Below are 24520 nucleotides of genomic sequence, written 5' to 3'. Positions count from 1 at the left end.
TAAATATCCAGAGATTCTTACTTTTTCCTCGGTTCTGCAGTCTCGTCCAGATCATAGCATTTGTAACTCGTTATGATAGCCACATTAGCGGCTAACTAGCGTTTCATTTTTCGGGAGTAAATACAGGCGAATATGTTGATAAAGTCACCTTGTCCTACCTAGAGAGATTTACACGGTTATCAAAACGTCCCGCCAGGTAAACCTAAGTGAAACACTGCTTGTATATAGCTTATCGTTCACACACGTATCTGCCCTCTCATTGGCTAGAATGGTCCCACCTGACCTCGCCTCCTCCCGCCTGCCTTCCATCTTTGAGGACATGTATTTCCATTGTTAAAGTGGTCACCCGAATATCTTTTCATTAGAATAGACAATCTTTGAATATAGTCAGCCTGGAACGCGACCACGGATTCTTTACAGCATGCGCCATTAGATGAGCGCGGGGAACAAGACGCAGCAACAGTATTTTCGAACTCGCATACATTTTTCTCAGCACATCAAGGTTATTTAAATTGTTGTCTGTTTACACAGTATCTACTGCTTTGGGGTATCAAAACCCACATTTGAAGTTACATGTAGCTATTGTTTGTTTGCTATTAGCAAAGCGGAAGGAAAACAACTAGAGGCCTACTAGCTAACGTTAGCTAGTTTGTGGCAACAAGAAAACGCAACAAGAAACCCTCAGGAGTCCGTCTTGTTTGAGAAGAAACAACATTTTTCAGGTACATTAATGCCTGAACATTGTCTTTCTTAATATGTTGTATAGTAATTGTTAGCCAGATAGTTTTCTTGCATAACATTATAGTTGCCTAGCTAGCTTGCTACTTCGTGTGTGGTCATAGCTAGCTAGGTAACGTTAGCTAGCTAGCGTTAGTTGCCTCGCTACCTCCCGTGTTCATCTATGTGCTATCTAACGCTAGGTAGCTAGCTAGCTAGCTAACGTGGTCAAGTGAACATGTTACCCAACCAATCATCTCATATGGACAAGCCGGTATGGTAGACACACAGACCGCTCATATTTAGCGGGGTGAACTGAAGCTTACCTGTTAACTAGCTAACATTCCGTTAACAAGCATGTGTTGGCTAGCTAGCAGGTTGTGGTACAATGAATGCAGAATAAACTCTTGCATCAACGGGGTGGAAATACACGGTTCTCGTATGACGTGTTGTAGCTAACGTTAATGATGTGTTCAAATTATGTTTATCTTCCCCTTTAGTGCTGCATCATCATGGCTGATGACTTTGATATAGAAGCAATGCTTGAGGCTCCGTATAGAAAGGTGGGTTTTGTTTGTGATTTGTAATGCACTGTATTGTAAATATTGTGTCCATATCGCAACAAAACCATTCCTTTTAACACCAGGGGCGTTTTCCAAATGACCCCACGATGAACGCTGGAATAAAATATTTTAGTATTTTGCTGTTTCAAAAAAATATTTTTGTCAGTGTCAAATGTCAGACAGGCCCAGGCAATACGTTTGTGATTTTAATGCACCTTATTGTAAATACTGTGGTGGCCTATGTCACCACTTTGCCCCAGACCCTATATTTATAGTAGCTTAATCTATGTGTTTCTGATGTGATGCTGCAGTTCCTTTTGAGACTATGAATAAACGCCCATCTATCTCTTTTTGTAGACTTGCCTAACGATATCTCACCTCTACTTCCATGAATTCCAGTGTGATCTGTCAAAAAATGAAGGTAGTAATTGCCCAATGTATTGCTGTACTGTGGTCCCCTTGGTAACATAATTGTGGTCATCGAATGGCCAGTCTTCAAGGCGAATGCAGTGGATGCAAAATAACATTTAATTTAGGAACTGGGTTCTTGATCAGGCCCAATTGGCATTCTCCAATATTTTATCAACTGGGCTAACTTTTTATGCATGGGCAATGCGAAACCCATTGCTAATGCCCAATACCTTTCATTTGGGTGAATCTTATGCTCATGAGGGTGGTAACCAAGAATTTGACAGCTGTCAAACAATTCTTGTCACATGTCTGAGGAGTTTGTCACAAAGTAGAATCCAGGGCTGTATGTGAGGTGTTCAGAATAGATTCCCTATTTTAGCCTAAATTACAGACAATTGTAATGTTAGTTCAAGTCTTCTGACTGTTTCACCTCACATATAGCCATTAAGCTGCTTTGTGACAGATTGCAGAGCGTTAGCCCGGTCGATTAGGAAAAACACAAATGCTGACCGGGCCTGTTTGAGAAGACAGTTCCTTTCATTTAAAAGACGTACCATTGAGACGGTAGTCAGTTATTTGTATGCATGTTGTGGTTGTTCCACATGGTTGACTCTGTCTGCCTCTGTAATGATAAAGGTCTGGTAAGCTGACACATTATTGAAATACAAGATTGTATTTCCTTTACCTTCAGTAAATGAGGTGTGTGGTTAAGTAGAGGAAGCAGGTCCGTTCACAATGTTTACTCTTATTTTTCATTCTAGTGAGAGAGAATGTGTGGATTTTGTCGTCATGCTGCTTTCACGAAGTTATTTGTCATAACCTGTTTAACACAAAATAGCATTTTCTCCATGGTTGACCAGAATGTAATTATTTTTGCATGCTCATTCACAAATGTTTATTTCCCCATAAGTCCATTATATTTGCCACTGTTTTATGTAAAGGCTAAATTTGATAGCACTAAGTACAAACTGTAGGAAACATGGAACTCGTCTATGCTGCTGGCTACAGCACCAACTAAGGAATTTCGTATAACTCATCTTATATTTAATCATGAAGTCAGTATTGCTAAGCAGTGTGAATCCCTGTTTGCTTCAGGGCAAGCTCTTACAGTCCACAAAATTAAACTGGGTGGAGATAACTAGAATGGCATCCCCCCCACTGGAAATCGATCTGTCTCGCTGCTAGCATGGGCGCATTGGTCTTACATGCTGACCAAACCGGACGCACGCATGTTGATTTTGTACCTCCACGCCAGACACGATCAGGACACGCAGGTTGAAATATCAAAACAAACTGAACCAACTATATTCATTTGGGGACAGGTCGCAAAGCATTAAACATCTATGGCGATTTAGCTAGCTTGCTGTTGCTAGCTAATTTGTCCTGGGATATAAACGTTGGGTTGTTTTACCTGAAATGCACAAGGTCCTCTACTCAGACAATTAATCCACAGATAAAATGGTAAACAAAATTCCTTCCTCAGGCTTCTTTTTTACTTCATTGGGCTTTAATGTGGTGGTTAGCAACCAACTTTACGGTGCATTACTACAACCGACTGAAGTGTGGACGTCAGTTCATCTTTCAATCACCCACGTGGGTAAATGCTCCTGAACACCAATGGGGAGCTGGGACGTGGGTATATGCTCTTAAAAAAACCAATGAGGAGATGGGTGAGGCTGGACTTGCAGCGTGTTGAGCATCACAAATAGAACCTGTTTCTATTTTAGCGTCTGGCCACAATGATTGAGTAACATGTATGTGTAAATTTATTTTGCAACGCTCGTGCACGCGACCTGAGCGGTGTGGTCAGCATGTTAGGCAAAGAATAGCCTTGGTGATGATCCTGATGGGGCTGCTGAAGACAAATGCACCTGAGATTTAGGTTATGTATTAGTACTCATAGTACTCAGTGATTTTTATGCAAAATGAGTAATCAACATTTATGATTGGGGGGGGGGCTGGTAGACAGTCATTAAAATAACCTACCTGTAGATCTGTCTTAACTTTTGTATGAATACTTTTTTAAACTATATTTTCTCTTGTTCCCACACACCTTGATCCTGACAACTTGAAATGTTGCCTCTTCGTCCTTATGCTGTTCTTCTATTGGCCCTGCTTAGGATGAGATCAAGCCCAGTAGTCCCAATGGCCATGAGGAACGCAGCAAGAAGTAAGTGAAACAGACATGCTTTGGTAACAATCAACACTCACCCAAATGTATTTATTCTATGTATTTATTGTTGTTTATTGATCTGCCTTACATTGAGTCATTCTCTTTCCGCAGGAAAAAGAAGAGCAGGAGCCGAAGCAAAGACCGGAAGAGAAGCAAGAGCCGTGATCGCAAGAAGAGCCATGACCACAAGAGGAGCCGCAGCCGCGAGCGAAAGCGGAGCCGCAGCAAGGAGAGGCGCCGGAGCCGCACTCGGAGCAGGGAGCGCAGCGGCCGCTACAGGGACCACAAGACTACCTTGTATGTATGCCTCATCTGGTGTCAGCATTTCCCTTGAGTCTGCATCACTCCAGTCTGTATAGGAAATTGTGAGCGTCTCGTTCGCATTCAGCTCCAGTTCAAATGGACAATTAAGGCATTGCTTTTTATCAGTAGTTGAGACAAGATGTGGAACGTTTAGGTTTGCAGGTTAAAGGGTTTTGTTCAAGTGAAGAGATTGATTAGGCTAAGTGTTTAGAAAGGCAAGTGCCGTCACATGGACCCCAAAACCACTGTTTATTTTGGACCCCAGGAAGAGTAGTTTCTGCAAAAGCTAATGGGAATCCAAATAAACAAATAACAACCCTCCTACTCCTGCCTGCAGTGTCTTGACTGGCACAATTTAATTCCTGGAGTGCCTTATCCCCTTTATGAGATCAGTAGTAGTGGCCTTAGGTACTGAGATAAACCTTGTTTTCAATCGCAGCTCTGGGCCGAAATTTAACGGTGGTTCCAGAGGGAAGATTGGCCCTCCACCTGTCATCAAGCTAAGGTTTCTATTACACTATTTTCTGCTGTTTGTGTGGGTAGTTTTGTGCTGTGTGATGCTGCAATGAATCAACTCATATAGATTCTAATGGAGCCCTTTCTTTCAGCCGAAGGCGTTCCAGAAGCCGAAGCCCTTTCAAGAAAGAGAAGAGTCCTGTGAGGTAAGTGTTAAAACAACCTTACTGTTGCGCTATACTCACTTTGTCTAGGGGACTTAGGTTTGCCTATTTCCTCTGTAACCTGACAGTGTGCATTAACACGAAAGTATGATTGTGTGGACAGTGTTGGGGGTGTGTGCCTGGGGACCGCGGGTTTGCATACCAGGGATCCAGGGGGACAGCTCTGATGTGACTCCGTGGTCAGCCAGCCCAAGCGTGTCATTTATGTTCAGTTGGTGACAAACAAATAACAAATCGAACTCCAAAAGGGCGTCAAACAAAAGACACAAAATCAAAACCCCCGCGGGTCGGGAGATCACTTGTTCAGCTGATTAGCTTGTTAATCTCCCTTGCCCGTGCATCCCACAGAGCTTCTTTTCCTGTCCTCAGCAGCCATTTCCCCCTAGGTGTAGGATGTGTATCGTGGTAGTGTGCAATCTGTGGCCCTACCTCTCTTACCTACCTACTTTAGAGAAGACGCATCGTAACTCAATCAGGTTGACATTCCACTTTTAAAGCTTGTGTACCCTTGCTCGACAAAGTAGGCTTACCATTTTGATAATACTTTGCGGACAGAGTTATGTAACATATGGTATCTTAACACCTGTCACCAGACTGCGATTCAAAAAGGGAGGGGACGTTTGGCCCATAGTAGACTTGCCCAAAACTTGCAGAGTAGCTGGCACATGATTTTTGTTCTCGATGACCATTTTGATGGCAAAATATAGTAAAATACACGTGCTTTTCTCAAAGATTGAGGCCACTGTGAAAGACAAAAAATGGGTTTATCTCAGAGTAAGTCAATGCTTTGTTTCTACAGGCAGCCAATTGACAACCTGACTCCAGAGGAAAGGGATGCTCGCACTGTGTTTTGCATGCAGCTGGCAGCCAGAATCCGTCCACGAGACCTGGAAGAGTTCTTCTCTGCAGTGGGAAAAGTGAGTATCTCTGCTTGTAATGTCATTGTCATTCCTGCTGAAAAAAGTTTAGTGTTTGCGCCAGGTGTGACGTGTGCAATATTTCATTTTATTTTGAGAAGATGGGTGTTGCACCTGGTGCAAATTCTTCTTTTTGACTTATCACAGCCACCAAGACCAATGGATTTAGCAATGTCTTTTCCTCTTATGCCTAAACCATCCATTCGAAAACAGATTATTTTTGTTCATTTTCAAGGTGAGAGATGTGCGCATGATCTCTGACAGAAATTCGAGGAGGTCGAAGGGGATAGCTTACATTGAGTTTGTGGAGGCCAACTCTGTGCCGCTGGCTATAGGATTGTCTGGTCAGCGACTTCTGGGGGTGCCAATCATTGTTCAGGCCTCGCAGGTAATGGTCAGTAATCATCTCACATGTATTTTACATTTTCTATTTATTTTAACTAGAGCTGTCAAAGTGAATTGATGAATTGTAGTTTACTTTTGAAATGTTCATGCCTTAAAATGTTAATTTAATCGCGGCAATTTTTTTCCTAATGTCTTTTTTCCCCCCGAACGCCCCCATTTGAGCGCAACATGCAGCTGCAGTAGAGCTGTCAGTCTTTCTTGTGGTAGGGTGTCCATTCAAAAACTCTTCTTTTGACCAATGGGTAAAATGTTACTTGTGTAGATACTCCTTTAAGAAAACCAATGGTCCAAACAGCATGTCTCTATCATAATCCGTTCAAAAGTTATTGGAGTTCGTACCCTTGTAGGATGGTCAGAATAATGGAGGCCAGAGACAAAATGTGGTTTAAAAAAATCCACTTTTTTTTTTTATTATTTTTTGCAAAAAAAAAGCTCTATTTTGGTCTCTGGTACATTCTATTGCATCGATTCCATCCGAAATACACCGTGAAATTGAATACTTTGAGTTTACCTTCCAGATTGAAAAAATTTGTTGTGCTATTGTTTACAATTTAAATTATAGAACATACTGAATTCATAAATTCTATTTTGGGTGGACATCGCCTAGGCCTATATGATCAGGACAATTTAAGTAAGAACATTACCTTTTAACATTAAACTTGTCTCTTAAAGCATTTTACTGCAAGATATGAATTGTCACAGTTTGTTCTTCAAATTATGTATTTAATTAAAACAGAAATTAAGTAAAAAAGGCCAAATATCCTACAATAAATGAATGGTTAAATATAAAATCAAACACATTTTGTGATTTAGCTGGGTTTTTTTTCACATGGAAAACTGTGTCTCTTAAATAAACAGAACCGATGCTCAATTAAGTTCTGGGTCCATACATGTTACGAAAAGAAATGGAACAATATCAGGTAAATTTGTGAAAGAATTAAGTGTTTGCAACTATGTGAATTGCAGTATGTCATTTATAAAAATGAAAAGAAATACTTGTTTAACAACTAACCTACAGATTTCTTTTCTTTTTTAAATTGTTTTTTTTTTACCCCTTTTTCTCCCCAATTTTGTGGTATCCAATTGGTAGTTAGTCTTGTCCCATCGCTGCAACCCCGTACGGACTCGGGAGAGGCGAAGGTCGAGAGCTGTGCGTCCTCTGAAACACAACCCAGCCAAGCCTGATTTTTGACACAATGCCCGCTTAACCCGGAAGCCAGCCGCACCAATGTGTCGGAGGAAACACTACATCTGGCGACTGTGTCAGCATTGTGCCCGGCCCGGCACAAGAGTCGCTAGAGCGCAATGGGACAAGGACATCCCTGCTGGCTAAACCCTCCCCTAACCCAGACGACGCTGGGCCAATTGTGCGCCGCCCCATGGGTCTCCCCAGGCTGCGACAGAGCCTGGACTCGAACCAGGATCTCTAGTGGCATCGCTAGCATGGCGAAGCAGTGTCTTAGACCACTGCGCCACTCGGGAGGCCCTAGATTTCTTCTTGTAATCTTGTAAGAGTCTGCTGATTTCCACAGGCACATATGCCGCTGGGTGAGAGAAATTATCATTATTTTTGGGCAGAATTTAGGTTTTATGTCAGTCATTTTAGCTAAAAACGCCACCCCTGCCTAATTGGCGGGCTGGCCCTGAATTGCCTCGTGAGATTCAGTATTTTTGGTACGAAGGAGACTGATTTAGTTGCCATACTTACGAGAACACAAACACTTGCATCTTTCATAGTGAGCTAGCGAGGGACGGAGAGAGAGGAGGGGCACAGTATAGGCAGGTCGACCACCAGGCAGACGGAGTCGGAACAGTTCACTCATCCTATTGGAAATCAAAAACTATCTTGCAATGGAATGCTGTATTTAGCAATTTCTTGTCTTGCAACTTCAGCAAAGCAGGGCCTATCGTTAATGAATAGGCTAGGATATTCTACACGCAACCGACTACTCAGGCGCACTTGTATCATTAGCGATGAGAGAGAACAGGCAAGCCAGCTGCACTGATTTTAATTTTGTGTGGGAAAACCCACCAAATATAATTTTTCCATTAGGGATTTTTCTTATTTCGTTTAAGTGCTCGCATCCCTAATATAGAGGTAATATCGATTTTGAGACAAGATGTAATGTTTTCATATTTTGGTATACATTTTAGATGCTAATTAGAAATGCTGGTTATTCCTCGAAGATTTCTCACAATAACAAGCGTACCTCTGTGAAATGTCAGCGGACACAAGCCTTTTATTTTCACCGCCTTTAACATTTAATTCAGCTCGTGTTATGCGAAATACTATTTTTTGGATATAATGTTAATGTTTGAGAAAGGCCCCTCGGAATGTTTCTGAACATGAATAATCATATTTGTCTTGGTAAAATGTATTTTCTAACATAAGTGAAATTTCATCACTAAAGTGAGTTTTCACCAACTGTGGGCAGAGTGGGTGGACACCCTACTTGTGGTGCTGAAACCATCCACTATGCGTGCACCTCAGCCACAAATTTGAAGGAAAACGTACAGAAAGTTCAACCATAAACACCTTCTCTGGCAGTTCTTTAGAAAACAGCAAAAACTTGATTTGCACAGAAGTAGCTAGTCAGTTATGCTAACGTTAGCTAGCGATCCAAATGAGAATGTTTAGAATGCCTTGGCTGAATGACTAGATTCAACACTAATTTCCCACAATGATTTTAATCAAAACAGAACTAGTTCGTTTTTGTTGAAGTTCAGGTCAAAATATTTTGAAATGATCCAAATTCTAATGCATTAGCAGCTTGTGGTTAGTTTATCTTGAATATGGATACAAAGTAGCCTAGGCTAGATCTATGATATTTTACATTAACTTTTATATCAGACCTGGCTTAGATGTTTTAGAATAGGTTATACAACCCAATGGAATGTTTTCAATTGAAACCTTTTTGAATCATTTGACAGCCTTTATTTTAACAGCCTGAGGCGTTTTGCACCATTTCCCTACGGTCACTTTGTGTGTGTTCTTTCTAGGCTGAAAAAAACAGGGCTGCTGCCATGGCCAACAACCTGCAGAAGGGCAACGCTGGCCCGATGAGGCTCTACGTCGGATCCTTACACTTTAACATCACAGAGGAGATGCTGAGAGGAATTTTTGAGCCTTTTGGAAGGGTGAGAGCTGTTGTACAATGTACCCATAGGTGGTGCATTTGTTTCAAGTTTGGGGAAGCTGTTTCTCCACACACAAATCACCTTTTATAATAAAGCATTCCATGCGTCTATCACATTTGCAGACTAACATAAGGGAAAAATCATAATCTACTCAGACATGCCAACCTGCATGCATTTTGCGTACCATGCATGCAATTTCAGGTCAAAGCACGCTGATATGAAAAACAACCCTAAAATATGCAAAATAGGCTTTTAGTAGCACATTGTGGTTTTTGACTCAACCGTCTGAAGATGGCACTGAGCCAATCAGAGGACTTGGACGAGGAGAAAAAAATCTAGCTCTCTGCTCCGAACCGTAGTCATAGTATTATTTTCCTCCCTCAAGCTGGATGGCAGCTCACCATTTTGTCTGTTGATACCACTGTGAGGAAAAATGTAGAACAAAATGTTTAACCTCTGGGGTATGTGCGACGCTAGCGTCCCACCTGCGGGACACACTGCCAACAGCCAGTGAAATAGCAGGGTGCCAAATTCAAAACAACCAAAATCTCATAATTCAAATTTCTCAAACATACAAGTATTTTACACCATTTTAAAGATGCACTTCTCGTAAATCCAACCACATTGTGCGATTTCAAAAAGGCTTTACGGCGAAAGCATAGCATTAGATTGTTAGGACAGCACCTATACAAGAAAAACCACAGCCATTTTCCAAGCAAGGAGAGGCATCACAAAAACCAGAAATACAGCTAAAATTAATCACTAACCTTTGATCTTTCTCAGATGGCGCTCATAGGACTTCATGTTACACAATACATGTATGTTTTGCTCGATAAAGTTCATATTTATATCCAAAAACACCATTTTACATTGGCGTGTAATGTTCAGAAATGTTTTGCCTCCCAAAACTTCTGGTGAATGAGCACATCAATTTACAGAAATACTCATCATAAACGTTGATAAAATATACAACTGTTATTCAAAGAATTATAGATACATTTCTCCTTAATGCAACCGCTGTGTCAGATTTCAAAAAAACTTTACAGCGAAAGTACACTTTGCAATAATCTGAGTACGGCGCTCAGACACGAAACCAAACCCGCCATTTTGTGGTGTCAACAAAACTCAGAAATATAAATATTCAGTTACCTTTGATCTTCATCAGAATGCACTCCCAGGAATCCCAGTTCCCCAATTAAATGTTCATTTGTTTCTATAAAGTCCATGTATATGTCCAAATACCTCCTTTTTGTTTGCGCGTTCGGTCGAGTACTCCAAATGCCCTAGTGCTCGCACATTAAGTTCAGACAAAGTCAAAAAAAATTATATTACAGTTCATAGAAACATGTCAAACAATGTATAGAATCAATCTTTAGGATGTTTTTATCATGCATCTTCCATAATATTCCAACCGGACAATTACTTTGTCTTCAAAAAAGAAAAGGAACAGAGCTAACTCTCATGGGAACGAGCGCCACTGAGGCCATGTCATTCTGTCATCTGACTCCAGGACCTCTTGTTCTCTCAATATTCACAGTAGAAGCATGAAACAATGTTCTAAAGACTGTTGACATCTAGTGGAAGCCTTAGGAAGTGCAAAATGAACCCTAAGTCACTGTGTATTGGATAGGGAATCACTTGGAAAAACTACAAACCTCAGATTTCCACACTTCCTGGTTGGATTTTTCTCAGGTTTTTGCCTGCCAAATGAGTTCTGTTATACTCACAGACATCAGTCAAACAGTTTTAGAAACTTCAGTGTTTTCTATCCAAATCTACTAATAATATGCATATACTACCTTCTGAGCCTGAGTAGCAGGCAGTTTACTACGGGCACGCCTTTCATCCGGACGTCAAAATACTGCCTCCTGCCCTGTGTGTTAGTCAAGCACACAACCACTTTTGTAGTTAGCTCCTTAGCTAAGGTGTCGTTACGGACAAGGTAGTTAGCAACAGCGTTAAGTCAACTAAGCGAGAACACTTTCCTGCCCGCACATGCTTTGATCGCCAACGGTAGTAGGTGCAAGCGCGTTGACGAGCAAGGAAATGTGCTGTATTGAGGTAGTGTGGATGGATACAGATGTGGCCACGGGAGCTATTCCGCTAATAGCGTCCTTCACAGAAAGTTATTTTAGGCCTACTAATCTTTGTCTGTTAATGAATCATTTCTTGATCTCTCCTATTGATATAGCTGTATGTCAACAGCAGGCTTCAAATTATATGATAACAGTCAGATCACCAATGACAACAAAACATGTTGAATGAATGGTAGCCTAGTAATCAGACCCAACTTGGATTAGGTCAGGGGTGGCTCTCTGAAACAAGCTCATATAGGCCTAGTTCAGTTTCATATTCCAAATAACCTACAGTAAGTTAAAACCTCTAAGGATTGGACCCTTTTTTTCTTTAATTGTCGCCTAAAATAACATACCCAAATCTAACTGCCTGTAGCTCAGGACCTGAATCAAGGATATGCATATTCTTGATACCATTTGAAAGGAAACACTTTGAAGTTTGTGGAAATGTGAATTTAATGTAGGAGAATACAACGCGTTTGATCTAGTAAAATACATGTTAGATCTAGTAAAAGATCATTTTCTTTAATCTTTGAAATGCAAGACAAAGATCGTAATGTATTCCAGTTTAGGCGCGATTTAGATTTTACCAGTAGATGGCAGCAGTGTATGTGCAAATTCTTAAACTGATCCAATGAACCATTGCGTTCTGTTCAAAATGTTGTATCAAGTCTGCCCAAATGTGCCTAATTGGTTTATTAATACATTTTCAAGTTCATAACTGTGCGCACTCCTCAAACAATAGCATGGTATTTTTTCACTGTAATACCTACTGTAAATTGGACAGTGCAGTTAGATTAACAATAATTTTAAGCTTTCTGCTGAAATCAGATATGTCTATGTCCTGGGAAATGTTCTTGTTACTTACAACCTCATGCTAATCACATTAGTGCACATTAGCTCAACCGTCCTGCAGGGGGACAGCGATCCTGTAGAGGCTAGACTACTACATTTCATCTGGTAATTGAATTGTTCAGTATTTTCTCCCCAAACATAGTTAAGAAGCCAGTGTACAATTTTGCTAGACTATCCACATAAAAACACCTGTTAATTGGAATGATTAACCTTAAATGTAACCTATAAAATGCAAAGTGTCATTGAGACCACCTAAATTTCATTTTTGATCAAACATGAATTTGTGTTCATTTGTTTGATATAATTTCAGACTCTTTCAGGAAATGGCAGTTACAGGTTTAAAAAAATATTTTTTTAATGCACCAACCTCCTGAGGGGAAAGTTGACGGACCCCTTCCTGACCTCCCCTCTAACCCAACCTTAGGCCTACATCAGCACCACCTTGTCAGAAAATCCTAGGGAGAGCCCTGATTTGTACATTTAAACATATTTCTAGTTATCTACTGAAGAGCAGCCAATTACCAAGGACCCATAAGTCTATAGCCTACCATTCCTACTGGCCAACATGGCATTAATAGGCAAAAAAATAGCATTTGCCTATGATTTGAGCAGTGTGGGTGTCGCACGTGTGCCGTCATGGGGTCCAGGGCCGGGGCTGAAGTGGTACTGATAAAAATACTTCAAGGTTGGCCGGTGTGTAGATTTGTTAACAGTAGGCCAAGTCATTGTTGTAAGTTAATATAACTCACTCACTGTCTGCAAAAATATTGTAGGGCTACAATATATCAGTGCTATGCAGATTTTAATCTGTTATCCATTTCTTTTCACCAGATTGAGAGTATTCAGCTCATGATGGACAGTGAGACTGGAAGATCTAAAGGATATGGCTTCATCACTGTAAGTATCACACTAAATCCAGTCAATCTCTTATTTTCCTCTATTATTAACTTAAATGCGCTCGTTTACATGCACACCAGGGTTTCCGTTAGCCGGTAATATCCGGCTTTTGGACGATAAAATATAATATAAAGCAGATTAACCTCTATGGGCTATGTCCCACCCCTGGCAAGCGTCCCACCCCTGGTACACCCTATCAACAACAGGTGAAATATCAAGAGCGCCAAATTTGAAAACAATTAAATGTCATAATTCAAATTTCTCAAACATACAACTATTTTACACCCTTTGAAAGATAAACATCTTAATCTAACCACGTTGTCCGATTTCAAAAAGGCTTTACGGCGAAAGCATAAAGTTAGATTATGTTAAGACAGTACATTGAAAATAGCTGTGTGTAATGTTTTGTCAATGCAAAGACGCGCGTCACCAAAAGCAGAAAACCAGCTAAAATTATGCACTAACCTTTGACAATCTCCATCAGATGACACTCCAAGGACATTGTTAGACAATACATGCATTTTTTGTTCTATCAAGTTCATATTTATATCCAAAAACAGCGTTTTACTATGGCGTTGATGTTGAGGAAATCTTTTCCCTCCAATAACCGCCAGTCAATCAGCACAACAAATTAAATAATTACTATTCGAAAACATTGGTAAAATATTATATTGACATGAATAATATTCAAGGCGGACGATTGCATTCTCTTTTAAAACGTATTGGAACGAGAGTACCCAACATGAACTCGCGCGCCAGAGTCTTGTCGGCCACCACCGTTCCAAGGCTCTTGTTCGTTCAGTTCTCACAGTAGAAGACTCAAACAACTTTGTAAAGACTGGTGACATCTAGTGGAGGCCATAGGAAGTGCTCAACGATTAATAAGCCCCTGTGTGTTTCAATGGCATAGGCTTAAAGGTAATTCAACACATCAGGTATCCACTTCCTGTCAGAATTTGTCTCAGGGTTTTGACTGCCATATGAGTTCTGTTATACTTACAGACACCATTCAAACAGTTTTAGAAAATGCAGTGTTTTCTACCCAAACCTGAACAATAATATGCATATTCTAGCTTCTGAGTTGGTGTAGGAGGCAGTTAAAAATGGGCAATTTTTTTTCAAAATGCTCAATACTGCCCCCTATCCCTAAGAAGTTTTTACAGCTGTTGAATTTCTTTCCTTAATGTTTTTGAGCCGATCTGTTGTTGTGACAAGGTAGGGGTGTTATACAGAAGATGGCTCTATTTGGTAAAAGACCAAGTCCATGTTATGGCAAGAACAGCTCAAATAAGCAAAGAGAAAAGACAGTTAAATCATACTTTAAATCAAATAAAATGTTTGTCACGTGCTGAATACAACAAATTTCACTAAGGTAAAGTCCATGGAGAATAAGAGCACCTCCTCCCAGCTGCCCACGATATGACCCATAACAGCTCACTGTCAACTGATTTAACTTGTAATATACCCTTTCCTGTTACCAAATTTGTTACGGGGAACGTATACATTTCCCAAATTGACATTCTCCTGTAACATACAGTATATATATGGAACACATGTAAGCCCTTTACTATTGTAAAGGCTAGGGAACACTGTCACCACCGATAAATCCATGATAATTGACCATTTCAAAAAGCATTTTTCTACAGCTGGCCATGCTTTCCACCTGGCTACCCCTACCCCGGTCAACAGCCCTGCACCCCCACAGTAACTTGCCCAAGACTCCCCCGTTCTCTTTCACCCAAATCCAGATAGCTGATGATTTGAGAGCTGCAAAATCTGGACCCTCTCTTTCTAAAATTCACTGCCGAATTTGTTGCATCCCCTATTACTAGCCTGTTCAACCTCTCTTTCGTATTGTCTGAGATCCCCAAAGATTGGAAAGCTGCTGCGGTCATCCCCTCTTCAAAGGGGGAGACACTCTAGACCCAAACTGCTACAGACCTATATCTATCCTACCCTGTCTTTCTAAGGTCTTTTAACCTCCCTGGGCAAGGTGGGAAGTTTGCGTCCCACCTAGTCAACAGCCAGTGGAATCACGTGGCGCAAAATACAAATACCTCAAATGCTATAACTTAAATTTCTCAAACGTATGACTATTTTACACCATTTTAAAGACAAGACTCTCGTTAATCTAACCACATTGTCCGATTTCAAAAAGGCTTTACAGCGAAAGCAAAACAATAGATTGTCAGGAGAGTACCCTGCCAAAAATAATCACACAGCCATTTTCAAAGCAAGCATATATGTCACAAAAACCAAAACCACAGCTAAATGAAGCACTAACCTTTGATGATCTTCATCAGATGACACTTCTAGGACATTATGTTATACAATACATGCATGTTTTGTTCAATGAAGTTCATATTTATATCAAAAAACAGCTTTTTGCATTAGCATGTGATGTTCAGAACTAGCATACCCATCGCAAACTTCCGGTGAATTTACTAAATTACTCATGATAAATGTTCGCAAAAAACTAATTATTTTAAGTATTATAGATACAGAACTCCTTTATGCAATCGCGGTGTCAGATTTTAAAAAAGCTTTTCGGTGAAAGCACATTTTGCAATATTCTGAGTAGATGGCCCGGCCATCACGGCTAGCTAATTTGACACCCACCAAGTTTGGCCCTCACCAAAGTCAGATTTACTATAAGAAAAATTGGATTACCTTTGCTGTTCTTCGTCAGAATGCACTCCCAGGACTTCTACTTCAACAACAAATGTTGTTTTGGTTGAAATAATCCATAGTTATATCCAAATAGCTCCGTTTTGTTCGTGCGTTCAAGTCACTATCCGAACGGTGACGCGCCGGCGCATTTCGTGACAAAGAAATTCAAAATATTCCATTACCGTACTTCGAAGCATGTCAAACGCTGTTTAAAATACATTTTTATGCTATTTTTCTTGTAAAATAGCGATAATATTCCAGCCGGGCGACGCTGTATTCGTTCAAACACTGAAAGAAAGAAATTGAGTCTCGTGAACGCACGCTCCAGTGTCATTGTTCTCAGAAGGACCACTCACAAAAACCCCTGCTGTTTTTCGCCCAGAGACTGGAGAGCTCTCATTCCACTTTCTGGCGCCTTCCTAGAGCCAATGAAAGCCTTAGAAAATGTCACGTTACAGCAGAGATGCTGTATTTTTGATAGATGCCCTAGAAGGAGAACAAATTGTCAGACAGGGCACTTCCTGTATAGAATCTTCTCAGGTTTTGGCCTGCCATAGGAGTTCTGTTAAACTCACAGACACCATTCAAACAGTTTTAGAGACTTTAATGTTTTCTATCCAAATCTACTAATTATATGCATATTCTAGTTTCTGGGCAGGAGTAGTAACCAAATTAAATCGGGTACTTTTTTTATCCGGCCGTGAAAATACTGCCCACTATCCCAAACAGGTTAACCTCTAGGGGACCCCTTCCCGTTCTTATCCTGTTAACGGGATTGATTTTGACAACAGCCAGTGGAAAATCAGAGCGCCAAATTCAAAACAGCTAAAATCTCATAATTCCATTTTCTCAAACAAGCAACTATTTTACAAAATTTTAAAGATAAACTTCTCGTAAATCCAACCACATTGTCCGATTTCAAAAAGGCTTTACGACGAAAGCATAAAATTAGATTATGTTAGAGTACATAGACAAAAATAATCACGCAGCCATTTTCCAAGCAACTAGATGCATCACAAAAACCCAAAACACAGCTAAATGATGCACTAACCTTTGACGATCTTCATCAGATGACACTCCTAGTACATTGTTACACAATACATGTATGTTTTGCTCGATGAAGTTCATATTTATAATAAGTGTCCAAAAAACCAAACATTTTCTGAGCATTCTTATATATCCTAGATAAAGGACAGACACTTCAAAATCCGATTCCTTTGATTTATATTTTGACTGTCTTTGTTGCCAGGTATTGTATTTATTATGGATCCGCGGCTACTCTTCCTGGGGTCCAGCAAAATTAAGGTTCCATAAGGTGTTTTTTTTTTTAAATCTAATTTTACTGTTTGTGTCAGTTACTTGATGTGGAATAGAGTTCCATATAGTCATGGCTCTATGTAGTACTGTGCGGATATTGCAAAATGTGCTTTCGCCGAAAAGCTATTTTAAAATCTGACACCGCGATTGCATAAAGGAGTTCTGTATCTATAATTCTTAAAATAATGTTTTTTGTGAACGTTTATCATGAGTAATTTAGTAAATTCACCGGAAGTTTGCGGTGGGTATGCTAGTTCTGAACATCACATGCAAATGTAAAAAGCTGGTTTTTGATATAAATATGAACTTGATTGAACAAAACATGCATGTATTGTATAACATAATGTCCTAGGAGTGTCATCTGATGAAAATCATCAAAGGTTAGTGCTGCATTTAGCTGTGGTTTTGGTTTTTGTGACATATATGCTTGCTTTGAAAATGGTTGTGTGATCATTTTTGGCAGGGTACTCTCCTGACAATCGGACAATGTGGTTAGATTAACGAGAGTCTTGTCTTTAAAATGGTGTAAAATAGTCATATGTTTGAGAAATTGAAGTTATAGAATTTGAGGTATTTGTATTTTTGCGCGACGCTCTACCATTGGATATTGGTGAGGCGTTCCACTAGCGGAACGTCTGTCCCAAAAAGATTAACTACCTCCCATACTTCCATTTGTTTGTATGGGTTACCTTCCGACAAATCGGAAGCAAAACGGAGAACGCCATCGTGTTCATGAGTGGGGTCATATTGTACTGAACAAAAATGTAAACAAAAAAAAAATGATTTTACTGAGTTAGTTTATATAAGGAATGTATAATGAATTTATTTCAATTGATTACAGAAGTATCTTATCTTAGGGCAATGTGTCCAATTTGTCCTGATGGTGGCACAGTGAGCCCATAGCTTCTACCCCAGCATTGCTGCTTGCAGCTTTAATTATGGTTTCTGTCTGGAGCATCTACTGGTGTAAAAATCGCCATGGATGCAGGCTGTGTATTTTCAGTGGCAACTTTATTTGGACGTATTTTAGAATGTTATAGTGTGAATGTCAACGCATAATGCTTTATTCTTAGCAGTTTTGTTGGACTTTTCTCTTACAACAATTTTCAAGGACCTCAATTTTATAATTAAGTGCTTGAGAAAGTCCTTCAATTTGTCTGTCTATTTGTGGAAAAATCACCCTGATTAACTCTTTAGTTATGTCACAGTTTACAGTGAGGGGGGAAAAAAGTATTTGATCCCCTGCTGATTTTGTACGTTTGCCCACTGACAAAGAAATGATCAGTCTATAATTTTAATGGTAGGTTTATTTGAACAGTGAGAGACAGAATAACAACAACAAAAAATCCAGAAAACCGCATGTCAAAAATGTTATAAATTGATTTGCATTTTAATGAGGGAAAAAAGTATTTGATCCCCTGCTGATTTTGTACGTTTGCCCACTGACAAAGAAATGATCAGTCTATAATTTTAATGGTAGGTTTATTTGAACAGTGAGAGACAGAATAACAACAACAAAAAATCCAGAAAACCGCATGTCAAAAATGTTATAAATTGATTTGCATTTTAATGAGGGAAATAAGTATTTGACCCCCTCTCAATCAGAAAGATTTCTGGCTCCCAGGTGTCTTTTATACAGGTAAAGAGCTGAGATTAGGAACACACTTAAAGGGAGTGCTCCTAATCTCACCTTGTTACCTGTATAAAAGACACCTGTTCACAGAAGCAATCAATCAATCAGATTCCAAACTCTCCACCATGGCCAAGACCAAAGAGCTCTCCAAGGATGTCAGGGACAAGATTGTAGACCTACACAAGGCTGGAATGGGCTACAAGACCATCGCCAAGCAGCTTGGTGAGAAGGTGACAACAGTTGGTGCGATTGTTGTAATGACAGAAATGGAAGTGGAAGAAACACAAAAGAACTGTCAATCTCCTTCGGCCTGGGGCTCCATGCAAGATATCACCTCGTGGAGTTGCAATGATCATGAGAACGGTGAGGAATCAGCCCAGAACTACACGGGAGGATCTTGTCAATGATCTCAAGACAGCTGGGACCATAGTCACCAAGAAAACAATTGGTAACACACTACGCCGTGAAGGATTGCAATCCTGCAGCGCCCGCAAGGTCCCCCTGCTCAAGAAGCACATATACATGCCCGTCTGAATCATTCAGATGTTCATTGGCAAACGTCAGAGGACAACTGGTGAAAGTGTTGTGGTCAGATGAAACCAAAATGGAGCTCTTTGGCATCAACTCAACTCGCCGTGTTTGGAGGAGGAGGAATGCTGCCTATGACCCCAAGAACACCATCTCCACCGTCAAACATGGAGGTGGAAACATTATGCTTTGGGGGTGTTTTTCTGCTAAGGGGACAGGACAACTTCACCGCATCAAAGGAACGATGGACGGGGCCATGTACCGTCAAATCTTGGGTGAGAACCTCCTTCCCTCAGCCAGGGCATTGAAAATGGGTCGTGGATGGGTATGCCAGCATGGCAATGACCCAAAACACACGGCCAAGGCAACAAAGGAGTGGCTCAAGAAGAAGCACATTAAGGTCCTGGAGTGGCCTAGCCAGTCCCCAGACCGTAATACCATAGAACATCTGTGGAGGGAGCTGAAGGTTTGAGTTGCCAAACGTCAGCCTCAAAACCTTAATGACTTGGAGAAGATCTGCACAGAGGAGTGGGACAAAATCCCTCCTGAGATGTGTGCAAACCTGGTGGCCAACTACAAGAAACGTCTGACCTCTGTGATTGCCAACAAGGGTTTTGCCACCAAGTACTAAGTCATGTTTTGCAGAGGGGTCAAATACTTATATCCCTCATTAAAATGTAAATGATTTTTATAACATTTTTGACATGTGTTTTTCTAGATTTTTTTGTTGTTATTCCATCTCACTGTTCAAATACATCTACCATTAAAATTAAAGACTGATAATTTCTTTGTAAGTGGGCAAATGTACAAAATCAGCAGGGGATCAAATACTTTTTTCCCCCCACTGTAGGTAGGTAGGTAGGTAGGTAGGTAGGTAGGTAGGTAGGTAGGTCCAAAAAATATATGGGGGATTGGAAATAATGCAGACAATTACATTGACGGAAGCAACAATCTTTCTGCAATATTAAGCTCATCCACCCCTAAAAAAACAAACAACAATTTGTCTGTATAAACCCTGATTAGTGTGCATGTAAACAGTCATTTAAATGGCATTTGTGTCCTCTAGTTCTCGGACGCAGAGTGTGCCAAGAAGGCCCTGGAGCAGTTGAACGGGTTTGAGCTGGCCGGCCGGCCCATGAAGGTGGGCCATGTCACGGAGCGCACAGATGCCTCCACCGCCAGTTCATTCCTGGACAGCGACGAGCTGGAGAGGACGGGCATTGACCTAGGCACAACCGGGCGTCTGCAGCTCATGGCCAGACTGGCTGAAGGTAAAGCCTGAGAGCCCAGGGCCTGTATTCACAAAGAATCTTGAAATAATACTTAAATCACGTCAAATTCTATACTGAGTTTCACTTCAGAACCGATCTATAAAGAGTGAACAAGTACGAATGTCGAGCTCAATGTCTTTCAGGCACGGGACTGCAAATTCCTCCAGCCGCACAGCAAGCCCTACAGATGAGTGGGGCCATTGCTATTGGTGCCATGGCTGCTGTATCAGGTAATAAAAGGTTAATCAATTGGACAAGCCCATCTGACTGCCATGGCTGGTTTTCTCTGAGTTATTTGTAAAAGGCAGGTTTTATCCGGCATTGATCGGATCTGTTGATTTTGCCAGTGAGACTCTATGATTGGTTGATATGATGCGAGGAGCTGGTCTGTGAGAATGGCTTCAGTACTGGGCTGGCTTGACACGCACATTAAACATGAATAAAGTTCACTTAGTTTAGTGTGATGTATTTTGACTTTTTATTTTATTTTTTAGCTGCCATGAATCCTGCTATGAACATGAACATGAATATGAACATGAATACAGCTATGAACTTGCCATCCCAGCCACTTGCTACACACTGTTTCCAGCTGTCTAACATGTTCAACCCTCAGTCGTAAGTATTGAACTATTAATCTAGTTGTTCAATGCAGCATCTTTGTATTCCAAGGGGGGCCAGCTGATGAAAGTACACAAACTATAGACTTCTTTGACCTTAAGATGATATTTGTTCCCAAGTACTGGTCCCAATCACTTGTCCCTTGTGGGTGATGATTTCCCATCTGGTTTTACAGTGAAGATGACCCAGGCTGGGATGTTGACATTCAGCATGATGTCATTGAGGAATGCAACAAACATGGAGGAGTTGTGCACATATACGTCGATAAGAATTCCACTGAAGTAAGACTTAAGTGTAGTTGAATGGTTTTGTAATGGTTGCAGTTTTAAATAGAAATTAAAGTTATTGTTTTTATTTTTAGGGCAACGTGTATGTGAAATGTCCAACCATTCCTGCTGCCATGGCTGCAGTAAACGCATTACATGGTCGATATTTTGCAGGTAAGAGAACTGACTGACCGGTACTCAATTATACACTCACCTGACAGTTTATTAGGTACACCCATCTAGTATTGTGTCGCACCCCCCTTTGTCTCCAGAACAGCCAGAATTTTAGGGGGCATTGTGCTAGGTGTCGGAAACCTTCCACAGGGATGTTTGTCTATGCTGACGCGATGGCATCAGTTTCTGCAGATTGGATGGTGCTACATTCATGCTGCAAACAGCCTGTTCTATCTCATTCCAAAGAGGCTCTATTGGGTTGAGGTCTGGGGACTGTGCAGGCCACTCAAGTAAACTGAACTCGCTGTCATATTCCAGGCAATGTTTTCCCGCTTAATTGTCCAGTTTTGGTGAACGTGTGCATTTTAGCTGATAGGAGGGGAACCCGGTGTGGTATTCTGCTGCAATAGCCCAAGGATCGACAACTTGTGTGTATCGAGATGCCATTCTGAACACCACTGTTGTACTGCGCTGTTATTTGTCCCTTTGTGGCCCGCCTGTTAGCTCACACGGTTCTTGCCATTCTCCTTCGTCCTCATCGAGCTGTTTTCACCCACAGGACTGCCGCCGACAATGTCTTGTAGTGTGTGAAAATCCCAGGAGGCTGGCCGTTTCTGAGATACTGGGTCTGGTACGGCTGGCACCGACCATCATACCAAGCTCAGTCTCTTAGGCCCTCGTTTTGCCCATTTTAACGTTCAATCAAAAGTAACTGGATGCTTTATATAGCAAGCCACGGCAATGTGACTCACTGTATGTAGGAGCGATCAGTTTTCGGGACCGACGTGGTGTACTTAATGAACTGGCTGGTGACTGTAAATTGTCAGTGATGGAGTCATTGTTTATGAAGATGTTTTGAACTGTAATTTTCTTCACAGGTAAAATGATCACAGCGGCATACGTCCCTCTCCCGACATATCATAACCTTTTTCCTGATTCTGTGACAGCTACCCAGCTCCTCATCCCTCCTGCTCGCCGATGATCTCACAGCGAGACACAAACTGATTTGTTGGACACTGTATAATTGATTATTTTCTCTTTTTAAAAGTTTGACATTTTGTCTATGGTCTGTTTTTCATTCCTGCAAGTTATGGCAGTATGTTTTTCTTTTGTTAGTAGATGAAGTAAGAATTTTTTTTTTTTTTCAGTACTTTTTTTTTTTTTTCAGTACTTTTTTTTTTGAGACTTACCTTGCGTTGGTGGCAAAAAGAATCAAAGCTTTATTTGCGTAGCCACATCCAAGTGTTGGAGTTTCAGCCAGTCTAATAAAGGGATTATAGTCCCTGAAGAGTTTATTGGTGGATCTGGACAATTTACCATTTTATCTTTTGTAAAATGTATTCTTGTTCATACATTGTCTTGTGCTTGATCGCTTTGATGGGCATGTTTTCCCTGAAGTGTGTAACTTAGACACCCAGACACAAAAGAGGATATTGATTATTTTTGGAGAAGAAATACAATTCGAACATTGCAGTTTCAATTATACATCAGAATATTATTCAATGTTTTAAGCTCCATGAGCTCTGAAAACGTAATGACTGATTTCAGTTGTGCTCATTTAGAGACATTTGGTTTTTCAGTATCTGTTTTCTAATCAAGATTTGATTTTGTATAGACCTTGATTAAAATGTATTTTAAAGTCATCCAGTTTCTTTACTTGCTCAATACTGTCTGTAGCACACTTCTATTCTCCTCCCATGTGGTATATAGACAATATTTAATAATATTAAACTGAGTAATATTTGTTCTTGCTGGAACATCCACTTGCCTCCTGGCAGAGGCAACCAAGTTTTGGGCAAAAATGTCCTGGTGCCTCATTTATAACCATTCAATTTCTAAGTTTCTGCTTGTTCCATTTCTGAAGTCTATGCATGTACAACATTATTGAGATTTATTTACTTGGCGCATGGCATGTTTCCTGTTCAGACCTGTCATAAAACTGCACGGGTGTGAAAGTCTGCCTGGAATACAACCTCCATTCACATTTTTATAGTGACAATAACCCCCTTTATTTGCTGTTTAATTTGGAACTATTGGCATAAGGCCACAGCAGGCAAACAACATTGTTTAGTTTATCAATAGATTATTTGGCTTACAGTGCATTCGGAAAGTATTCAGACCCCTTGACCTTTTCCACTATTAACGCCTTATTCTAAAATTGATAAAATGGTTTATTTCCCTTCAATCTACACAATAAACAGGAAAGGGCCTACCCAAGCTGTTGCCACAAAGTTGGAAGCACAGAATAGTCTAGATTTCCCTTAACTGGAATTAAGGGGCCTAGCCCGAACCATGAAAAGCAGCCCCAGACCATTATTTATTCTCCACCAAACTTTACAGTTGGCACTATGCATTCGGGCAGGTAGAGTTCTGGCATCCGCCAAACCCAGATTCGTCCGTTGGCCTGCCAGATGGTGAAGCGTGATTCATCACTCCAGAGAACACATTTCCACTGCTCCAGAGTCCAATGGCAGTGAGCTTTACACCATGTTGCTTGGTATTGCGCATGGTGATGTTAAGCTTGTGTGTGGCTGCTCAGCCATGGAAACCCATTTCATCAACCTCCCGACGAACAGTTCTTCTGCTGACTTTGTTTCCAGAGGCAGTTTGGAACTCGGTAGGGAGTGTTGCAACTGAGGACAGACGATTTTTACGCTCTTCGCACTTCAGCCCTCGGCGGTCCCATCTGTGAGCTTGTGTGGCCTATCACTTTGCGGCTGAGCCTTTGTTGCTCCTAGATGTTTCCACTTCACAATAACACTTACAGTTGACCGGGACAGCTCTAGCAAGGCAGAAATTTGACGAACTGACTTGTTGGAAAGGTGGCATCCTATGAGTGTCAGCTCTTCAGTAAGGCTATTCTACTGACAATGTTTGTCTTTGGAGATTGCATGACTGTGTGCTCGATT

At 40.8% G+C, this 24520-nt stretch overlaps 1 protein-coding gene across 6 annotated transcripts; it reads left to right on the top strand.

Moving 5' to 3' along the window:
* The first annotated feature begins 334 nt into the window (after positions 1–334).
* LOC115184552 (RNA-binding protein 39) lies at positions 335–23254 on the top strand. 6 transcript variants are annotated; one of them, XM_029745406.1, is made up of 17 exons: positions 335–722; positions 1218–1280; positions 1638–1701; positions 3812–3861; positions 3976–4161; positions 4607–4672; positions 4776–4829; positions 5647–5764; positions 6000–6158; positions 9170–9307; positions 13069–13134; positions 20349–20553; positions 20697–20783; positions 21048–21168; positions 21347–21452; positions 21533–21611; positions 22490–23254. In XM_029745406.1, the coding sequence occupies exons 3-17, from the start codon at positions 1669–1671 to the stop codon at positions 22591–22593; spliced, it is 1572 nt and encodes a 523-aa protein (XP_029601266.1). In that variant the 5' UTR covers positions 335–722; positions 1218–1280; positions 1638–1668; the 3' UTR covers positions 22594–23254. The 6 variants fall into 6 exon arrangements, with proteins under 6 accessions (XP_029601266.1, XP_029601268.1, XP_029601265.1 ...); XM_029745404.1 differs by lacking the exon at positions 1638–1701 and having other exon boundaries at positions 340–502; positions 601–722; XM_029745405.1 differs by lacking the exon at positions 1638–1701 and having other exon boundaries at positions 338–722; positions 6000–6152.
* Positions 23255–24520: the final 1266 nt, after the last annotated feature.

This window comes from Salmo trutta, unplaced genomic scaffold (genome assembly GCF_901001165.1).
Source record: "Salmo trutta unplaced genomic scaffold, fSalTru1.1, whole genome shotgun sequence".
Classification (NCBI taxonomy): Eukaryota; Metazoa; Chordata; class Actinopteri; order Salmoniformes; family Salmonidae; genus Salmo; species Salmo trutta.
The sequence above is the reverse complement of the archived record's forward strand: the minus strand, read 5'-3'. Positions and strand labels throughout refer to the sequence as shown.

What these genes read in the sequence shown, in the direction of transcription:
- LOC115184552 (XM_029745404.1), top strand. Translation starts at nt 1,230, where the DNA reads ATGGCTGATGACTTTGATATAGAAGCAATGCTTGAGGCTCCGTATAGA. An exon ending in CATGGCCAGACTGGCTGAAG is followed by an intron (nt 20,554 to 20,696) that starts GTAAAGCCTGAG and finishes AATGTCTTTCAG; the next exon opens with GCACGGGACTGCAAATTCCT. An exon ending in TCGATAAGAATTCCACTGAA is followed by an intron (nt 21,453 to 21,532) that starts GTAAGACTTAAG and finishes TTTTATTTTTAG; the next exon opens with GGCAACGTGTATGTGAAATG.